The 9,532-nt window shown below is 42.1% G+C and overlaps 1 protein-coding gene and 1 pseudogene across 1 annotated transcript; both read left to right on the top strand.

Annotated features, from left to right (window-relative positions):
• Positions 1–2,376: 2,376 nt before the first annotated feature.
• Positions 2,377–5,805, top strand: LOC147635893 (protein trichome birefringence-like 18). Its single transcript, XM_086801294.1, has 3 exons — positions 2,377–3,009; positions 3,087–3,370; positions 4,825–5,805. The coding sequence occupies exons 1-3, from the start codon at positions 2,619–2,621 to the stop codon at positions 5,620–5,622; spliced, it is 1,473 nt and encodes a 490-aa protein (XP_086657420.1). The 5' UTR covers positions 2,377–2,618; the 3' UTR covers positions 5,623–5,805.
• Positions 5,806–6,881: 1,076 nt separating this feature from the next.
• Positions 6,882–7,910, top strand: LOC147635892 (adenosylhomocysteinase 1 pseudogene; annotated as a pseudogene).
• Positions 7,911–9,532: the final 1,622 nt, after the last annotated feature.

The following is a 9,532-nucleotide window of genomic DNA, read 5'->3' as shown; positions in this document are numbered from 1 at the left end:
TGGGGGCTAGTTGAGGGAAGAGATGAATGCCCAGTGGAGAATGGGGAGAATGAGTGGAAGAGCAGAAATGAGAAAGCATTAGAACTCATTGCACTTAGCTTAAATGATGAAATCATTCACCACATTGAAGGGATACAAGAAGCTAAAGATGCATGGGATGAACTTAACAAATTATTTGGCACTCAAGCAAAGAATTCAAAGATAAATCTGCTAATGCAATTCTACAAATTTGACATGTAGGAAAGTGAACCTCTAACCACACACTTGAACAAATACAAAAGCATCAAGCAACAACTTGCAACCATTGGGAAAAAAGTAGAAGATGACGAGGCACTAGCAGTGCTTCTAAAGAGTGTGGATAAGGGAGAGTATGAGAACATTGTGGCAACCTTAAAGAATATACCTGATTTGAAGTTGCATGAGATAGAAGGAGCTCTACTAAAGCAAGAGAACAAGGTCAAAGAGAAGAAAGGATTGGACCCAACAACTGGAGAGGAGAAAGCACTCTACACCCGAGGAGGCCTCGCACAAGGACGAGGACGAGGAAGAGGCAGGGGAGGAGCAAGGATCTTCACTTGCCCACAACTGTGGGAAGCCAGGACACATGGCTAGAGACTGCTACAGCAAACCAAATGAAGAAGGATCGACATCAGCAAATTTCATGGAGACTCCTAAGGTGGTAGAGGAGTCAGAATATCTTCTCTAAGAGAGGAAGAGAGAAAACCCACAACCCAATGTAACTTGTCCCAATAGAGTAAAACCACCTCTAAGCCATCGATGATGTAGGCCATGTGGTAGATGTATGTATGAGCACTTTAGTCAAAGTTACGGGCACTTGAAGTAGCCTTGGACACATAGAGAGAGAGTGTCAAGGACTATGAGTTAGGAACTTAAGGCACTGGTCGCGGGCTACCAAGTAAGAGGGAAACTTGGTATAGGGTCCAGGCGTGCTAGAATTATTCACTTAAGGGGAGGTGTTGAAATATGCAAGTGAATGGGTGTGTACGGGAACAAGCCCTTAGCTAGAGATTGTAAAAGGGAGTCAGTAATTGAGTGGGTAGCAATGAAAAGATAAGAAGAATCTACTGTATGAGAGAATCAAGGGTAGCATGAGTGAATATAGGGGTGTGGAAAGATTCTAGAAAAAGGTGCTCCCAGATATACGAGAGGTGGCACAAATCAAGGAGAAATCAGTGAAGTGGGTGCTTGGCACCTTGTGGATGTAAAAGCTATAAATTGAGGTATTAGCCTAATGAGAAATTGGTGGTTTTTGACTATCCATGCTTGCATTATACTATTAGATTAATTATGCACTAATCTTATCTTAATCACCTTCTAATTACTTGCTAATCATGTTGATTCTTGCATTTGATCCACCATAGCTCATCACATTGCTACAAATTCAACAAAGGTGACATGGGATAAAAGCACCCAGACCATCAGTGCAGTAGTTTTCCTGCCCAAGCTTAGCATTACTAGCCCAAGTTGCCTAGGAATAGGAAGCTGGTTCATGGGTTCCTCATGGAGGTGAAGTTAATAGGACATGGAAACACGAAGTTAGTTCCTCGAGGTTAAATCACAAAACAGGTGCAACACTCGAATGCGTAAAGATCTCTAGCCAATCCAACGGTGTAGTTAAAAGCAAGGCGGAGCTGTAGCGTAAAAATTTTGAAATGTGTAACCACATGAAGTTGCACATGCATTGAAATGAAGACTAATACATCATATGAACTCGACATTGAAGGTAATGTCCATGGCTTCAATGTTGGAAAAAAAAGACATTATAGTGTATTTCTATTGGTTGGAAACAAAGAAAATCGACCAACATTTTTTTAGCCCTCGTTTTAAAGAATGAATTCTCATACATTTTAGTTGTAAAACCGAGCATTTAGTACACATTGGAATTGACTCGTGAGTTGTTTTTATTTTGATTAGTTGGAAGAAAAAAGGTTTTTACAGGCCCTCTAGAGCACGGCCAAAATTTGAAGGCCTACCCTAACCTTCAATTTGAAGGCTATAAACTAGGTTGAAGGTATATGTTTATGTGTAAAATTCAGGAAAAAAATTTAAATAGAGGCCTTATGTGGCCTTGTTTTGTAACCCTATTTTCTAAGAGGCTAAGCTTAGAGACATTCTCTAGAAGGTTTGAATGCCCTCTGACTATGTGTGGATTGAACTTCAAGGACATTTTTGTTAGCATGTGCCAGGAATGAATTAGTTGTGAAAAATCGTTGTTGTGGGAAACCTTTTAAGGGACGCGTGAAGGTTTATTGTTAGTTGAGATGACATTTTCATGGTGGAATGCGGTAAGGAGGGCTGGCCGATGTGACCGCACTGGGCACGGGTGACACGGCCACCACCTCGACTCAAAACACTTTTCTCTTGTTGCTGTCATGGCACCTTCCTGCTGCTGTCTTCTTCTTTCAAGGCGTGGCTTTGTCAATGGTGGGGCTGGGGATGCTCAAAAATCTGGGTCTCGGAGGGCACGGTTTTGCTAAGGGACCGCAATTATTGAGAACTGTTCTAAAGATTGCACCTGCCAAAGGAGATCAGACGCCACCATTGCCGCCTGCAAGGCTAGCTGGAGGAGGAGGAGGTAGAAACCTTGGAACTGTATAATGGACTACAGTTCTCCTTCTAACGGCCTCTTTTTTAATCCCAAGGGTAGCTGCTCCATCCTCTCCCTGTGCTTTGTCGCCGTCGCTCTGATCACCTTTGGCGTCGGCATCATCTCGGTGCGATTCCCCTCCTACACCGACATCCGGGTCAACATCCTCACGGGAATCCTCCACGACCAACCACCCAAACTGCCCACCAACGCCTCCGATCTCAGCCTCCACGGATCCACAGCTGTGATCCCCCATCATTCCAGCTCCAATTCTTCCTCTGATGCAGTGCATGAGCAGCCTAGTCTTGCAGACAGTGGCCATGATTATCATCGCCCTTCTCAGACCAACATCCAGCAGAAATCTGAGCAAGATTATAAGATTTCAATGCAGCCTAGCTCAGGTGAAGATTTTATCCATTTTCCGTATTAAATTCAGCTGCTTTTCTTGAGAACAGTGGTGCTAATTTTTGTGTCTCAGGCCAATGCGATCTTTTCAGAGGGCAATGGGTGCCCGATGATGATGCAGCGGAGCCGATGTACAGGAACGATACTTGCCCCATTCTCACGCAAACTCAGAACTGCCAGGGCAATGGGCGGCCGGACAAAGGCTACGAGAAGTGGAGGTGGCGGCCGCAAGGGTGTGAATTGCCCCGCTTTGACGTGCAGGCCTTTTTCCGGCTGATGCAGGGCAAAACTATCGGCTTCGTGGGCGACTCGGTGGCAAGGAACCAGATGGAGTCTCTCATGTGTATGTTGTGGCAGGTAAAAACGGCAAAGCGTTTCTCTGCCATTTGTAGACTTTTGAAATTAGAGTGCATCTACACAACACCAAAGAAATTTCGTTGGGAACATGGCCGCAGAATCCCAAATTTTCCCGGAGACCTCACCCGCGCCCAAGCTTGTGGGCGTCCCACGGGGAGTCTCCCCTGTCCATCATGGCATTTTGCTATCGATGTCTTCATGTCGCACAGCCTCTTGAGTACATTAGACCACTGAATACAAAACGATAGTGGGTTTTACACCTCCAAACTGGCTGGGGAGTAAAATTTTGAGCTTCAGCCTGAAAATTTGGGAATTCCAGAATAAAATGCGCGTCCTCCCCCTTTTCAATCTAGGAGGAGAGGGAGGAGGGGGCATGATTAATAGCCGTAATCCTCCAACCCTGGAGGGAGCATGATTAATAGCCGTAATCCTCCAACCCTTCCTGTTGTTGGGAAGGTGCATATATATCATAGGCTCAACAAGCGTGTCACTAACAAGAATGCAACTGCTAGAATTTTGATTATGAAATTATCGTCTAAGATAAAAAATTAGCATCTGCTAAGATGTAACCTCTCCTTTGGATACTAATACAAACTTCTTTTGCATTTTTTTTAAAAAAAAGAATAAAGCCTTAATATGCCAACCCTTCTTGTTGTTGGGGAGATCATATATATCATCGACTCAATAAGCGCGTCACGTCGGTCTACTTAATCCCCCAACCCTTTGTTACATGTATGTTAAATGGATTTTTTCAAACCCTTTTTGTTGTTGGGAAGGTGTATATATATATCATTGGATCAACATTAAACGTGTCACGATAGTGTGGTCCATAGGCATCGAACCCCAGGTCCCCCATCTGAACTGCACGCCCATTTTGTTGTATGCTAAATGGATTTTTTCAAATGGTTAGCCAAATAATTATTTGCAAGGTTGGTAGTCTACATAAAGAGCAAAGTTGTGAAACCACGCCGGTATCACTTGCATTTTTGGCTACCAAAAAGCTTCTGGGCCGGACACGTTACGGAACTTGCAAAAGAACACGAGAATGTCGGCCACATCAATTCCACTAGGCTAGCAGCTATTCGTTTAGTAGTTAGCTAATAGTTAGTTGTGCTAAACAATGCAGTCAGGTTTTATATCGTTTGGAGCTGTTTTCAACATGTGTGGAAACAGCTCATATGACAAACATCCATTTGCAATTGGCATCTCAAAATAAAGTTTAGTGTCCGTGACAAAAAGTTGACAAGAGTTTCCCATCAACCTCCGTATATATACGGACACATCAGTGAATGCTATAATAGTTGCTATGACAAGGCAAACAGCAGGGGCATGTAATGCTTAGGATGAAAGATAAGGTTTTATCTTTTTCTTTTTTTAACGCTTAGGATGAAAGATAAGTTTTTTTTAATAAAAAAAACGCCTTTGTGCTTGTTGGTTTGGGCAACGCACTGCAGGCTGAAGTCCCAGTAAATAGAGGGTCCCGGAAGATGCAGAGATGGTACTTTCGTTCACACTCGGTGACCATAATCCGGATCTGGTCAGCGTGGCTGGTGAACACCACAAGCGAAGCCTTCGAGTATGCACCGGCGAATCTGACCAAGCTCCACCTGGAGGAGGCCGACGACAACTTCATGGAGTTCCTGCCGAAGTTGGACGTGCTGGTGGTGTCGTCCGGCCACTGGTTTACCAAGCGGACGGCCTACATCTTGAGCCGCCGAATCGTGGGCGGGCAGCTGTGGGCGCCGGACAAAAGCCTCCACCGCAAACACGTCATGCAGAACCCAGCCGCATTCGCTATCACAATGGCCACAGCCATGAGAGCCATTACTTCACACCCACGCTACAAGGGCCTTACCATACTAAGGACCTACTCCCCAGATCACTACGAAGGGGGGACCTGGAACACGGGGGGCTCTTGCACAGGGAAAACCAGGCCCTTCACAGATGCAGAGGTGGCCTTCAATGCTTACACAGATCTCATGAGGAGCCACCAGCTTCAAGCCTTCGCATCTGTGCAGCATAACATAACCAATGGCTCCAAGCTCAGGCTTCTGGACATCACCCCTGTTTTTGCTTATAGGGCCGATGGTCACCCTGGTCCTTACAGGAACCGCGACCCCAACAAGGTGACCAAACGAGGGCCCAAAGGCCAGCCCCCATCTCAGGACTGCTTGCACTGGTGCATGCCTGGCCCAATCGACACATGGAACGAGCTCTTGCTAGAAATCATGAGGCAGGAACTCTCGAGCTGAAAACGAGGTCTTCTTTAATTTTATTTTTATTTTTTTAAGTGGGCTCTAATTTGCCATATTGTAGGGGACATGGCCTTCTTAATTAAGCCACCGCCCCTAGCTTCTACCCTTCGTAACCAAGAACAGAACACAGTTAAAATTTCTCAATAATATATTACAAGAAGCCTCATCAATGTTTACAAATATTGCACCACAAATTTGTCGTTTATAATTTCTATTTCTCAAAGGTGGGGATCTTAACTCGTTTCCTTTCTTGGAGAAGAGTTTAAACTCTTTATTATACTATAATTGACTAGCATACAGATAATACTATTGATTAGCTTCTATTAGCAGAATTGAAGTTCTGAGACGACTAGGACATCGTAGAGTCGTAGATAATGCCGTGGCAATTCTCGAAAAAGAACTCAAGCAATATTGCAACCAATATATATATTCACATGACAAAATCCAAATTAGATGTCTTTTCGAATATTAGATTTTTTTTTGTCAATGGGCATAACTGCCTGCTAGTGGTTGTAAGAGAATTATATGAGTTCAGATCTCATCAAGCCCACACATGGATGCATGGTGTGAACTTTTTCCTACTTGATTGCACACTCTAATAAAAAATTGCAAGCATCTTGATGCTATTATTAATGATAATAACGCTACGGATGCACACTTTGATTGTAGAATGCTTATTGTCGATAACAACCCCTAAAGACTTGTTTCTCTTTCTCTCACTTCTCAACCGGCACATAATCTAGTGTCCAATTATCATAACCATATATCAAGAAGTATGCACAGGCCGCCACCAATGTCGTACCCCCCCAATCGCACTAGTACAATAGTAGTCGATGACATTGCCCCGGTAGACGTAGATAGTCCAAAACATGAGAGCTATGAGTCATATAAGTAATATGATTCATATGGATATCTAGAGCAACCTCCAACCATAGACTATATCTCTCTGTTTGAAGCCATGGTGTAACAAAGAGAAAGAGAGCTCAACAATATGGCATGCATGCTATCGATGCAATGTTTCCAATATAAAGGCCTGCACCATGTTGCTAAGTGTCCTCATAGAACCATCAGACCTAGCGCCCCAACTCCATCCCCAAACCCAGTACCAAATCCCAATGTCATTCCATATCGTGGCACATGCTACAACTGTGGATTTGATACTCTTTCAAGGATTGTTCCAACTGAGTGAAAATCACCTAAGTGTCACTTTCAATAGCCACTTCAACCACGCCTTAATTTGTTAAGTATATAAGAAGATGGATTTAATCATACATCCAAATATGATTATTGATGATGGTGATGATGCCACTCTCCTCATCTATGAGGATGCAAAGGCAAAAGAAGTTTTTTCCAAGGTTGGTACCTCCCGGATCCTACTTCACCTGACAATCCAAAGTTTCAAATTGTTCTTTCTATCATCATGGAGGTCATCGAGAAAGCTCCCAAGAAGTATTACAAGATGAAGGGCATCCTTGTTGGTGTGTTAGAGGAGAGAACTACTAGGGTGCTACCTCTACCAAATTGTAGGCCAATGGATCTTTTCTATGTCCTATCATTAATGTGCATGACTCGGTGTGTGATCAAGAGCAAGTTTGATAACCACTTTGGATGTTGTCACTCTCTTCATGATTGCCTCATGAGGTCCACTAATGCCATGACAACTAGTAAAGTGGTCCTTGTTTTATAGTCATTGTGATGTTGGCAAGGCTTGTGTTTCTACTTTGGAAGCCAAGGTCATGTGTGGTTGTCATTGAGATGGATTTTATATGTGCTTTGCAAGACTTGATGGAAGGACTTCTTGTCTTGACTCTCAAAGATGTTTTCGAGACTTCTAACATCTTTGTCACTACTACTGTATTAACTCTCAAAGATGTTGAGACTGCTGACATCTTTGTCACTACTACTTTTTAAGAACATTATCATGGTAAGCCACATGAAGAAGATCAAAGAACAATGCCATTAACTCTCAAAGATGTTGAGACTGCTGACATCTTTGTCACTACTACTTTTTAAGAACATTATCATGGTAAGCCACATGAAGAAGATCAAAAAACAATGCCATTAACTATAATATTGGCCACTTCTCTAATATTATAAAACCTCATTGGCCATTTTGTCAATGAGGTTGACATGCATGGGTTGAAGGCCAATCTGCGAGACGAGTAAAGAAACTAACCACAAACTGGGTGTTCCCTAAAACTAGTATTGGCCTCATTATCTTATCTGAGGGAAGGTTAATGGATAGGTTGTCTCTTGACACAAACGAGTTTGTGAGAGGTCCTTAGTGAATGGATGTGTGTGTGTGTGTGTGTGTGTGTGTGTGTGTGTGTGTGTGTGTGTGTGTGTGTCTCATTAGAAGAATTCGGAGCTCATTTTGGGGCCCTATAAGAAATTCATTATTTTCTTATTTATCTTGCTCTTAAACTACGTAAAATAGTCACAACAGGTCCAAAATCGTCAGTTTGAGGTAATAAATATACTGTTACTCACAAACAACGAGGTCTTATCATTAAAAGCTTTGAGAAGATACCTTTTTCATAGGTTTGGACGTATGAACGATTCTTCTGTCAGTATTACATAACTAATCCCTCTCATTTCAAATTTAAAAATGTTTAGCGCCTTCTTCAACTCTCAAACAAAATAATATATAGTAAGAAAGAATACATCGTATTGTTGCGAAACATGGCAGAAGGAGAAACCAGTAGGAAACGACTTCATCATTTCCATGTCGACTTGGAACAACAGTATGCACCGATATTGAAGCGCCAAAAGAGTTTGCATCTATGCACTGAGCAAAGAGACATGTTTCGAAAAGGAGGTTTGCAGCATATAAACTTGTGGTGTGACGGAGGCATCTACCCAACATGCATCATTAGAAATTCAACACCTCCATTCTCTAATCCAACAACTCTATTGAAGTTTGTAGGCAATGGAGTAAATGGATTGTATGGATACGTCTCAGCTCAATGTGCTAATGCAAATATGTACAAGAATTTATATCTACGAGAGGAGGCAAACAGAAGGCAAGATAAGATAGAGTGTGTGGCATTGAAGCTGGAAAATGAGAAGGAAGAACATAAAAAGGCAAAGACAATGCTACTGAAAGCGAGTAGAAAAGGCACTGTATTAGGAGAGAGACTACGGAATAGAAAAATCCGGAACATTGCAGAGTTGAAGGCTGGCTCTGGAGGATGTAAGCGCAGAATTCAAAAAGCAATGTATGACGATATCTCATTGTTAAGTTCCATTAATGAGCATCCAAATTGTTTAAACAAATGGTGAGTTATAATTGTCTCATTGTATAATTGTAGATGTGTTTCTTTCTTGTTGTAGGAAAATTTTAAGGCTTGGTGAAGTAAATGAAAATTCCAATCTTGTTCCAGTGAAGCAAATAAAAGGTTTAGTCTCTAAAGTTGTCGTGCAGAGCTTGATAGATGAAAAAAAGTTCAAAAGGGTGAAACGTGATGCTGTCGAAAGTTTATATCAGAAAGTAGAGTTAATGTCGAAAAAATTCAAGAAGCCCTAGATATATGAGTGGGGTGAGTAGAAAAGGATATGCTTCAATTCTACTCTCAAAGACCATCGGATAAAACGTGTATTGTTACCCACCCCAACAGTGTGGCGCCAAAGAGGTCTTCTAAATCAGGAAATAGATGACTTCATTGGACAATATTTACATATCAAAAATGTATATGAAGGGGCCAAAGGAAGGACTGTATATGATCCTTTGAATAATATTTTTGTGGACCTGCAACAATTAGAGAAGAATGGTGGAGTTTTATAACATCACACTTGAGGAATGTAAAGGAGTTTTAAAGTTTGTTGTTAAGCTTGATGAATGTGAAATTGTAAAGGAAAAGAAGATAGAAAGAGTGACTATTACCTTGATGAATCGGGCACTTGATCC

Source organism: Cibotium barometz, chromosome 8, assembly GCF_041138505.1.
Source record: "Cibotium barometz isolate CiBa-2024 chromosome 8, ASM4113850v1, whole genome shotgun sequence".
NCBI lineage: Eukaryota > Viridiplantae > Streptophyta > Polypodiopsida > Cyatheales > Cibotiaceae > Cibotium > Cibotium barometz.
Note: the sequence above shows the minus strand (reverse complement) of the source record. Positions and strands in the feature narration are given on the sequence as shown.

Coding starts and splice junctions, on each gene's coding strand:
- LOC147635893 (XM_086801294.1), top strand. CDS start 2,619: ATGGACTACAGTTCTCCTTCTAACGGCCTCTTTTTTAATCCCAAGGGT. Junction 3,010..3,086: donor TTCAATGCAGCCTAGCTCAG/GTGAAGATTTTA, acceptor TTTGTGTCTCAG/GCCAATGCGATCTTTTCAGA. Junction 3,371..4,824: donor TCATGTGTATGTTGTGGCAG/GTAAAAACGGCA, acceptor AACGCACTGCAG/GCTGAAGTCCCAGTAAATAG.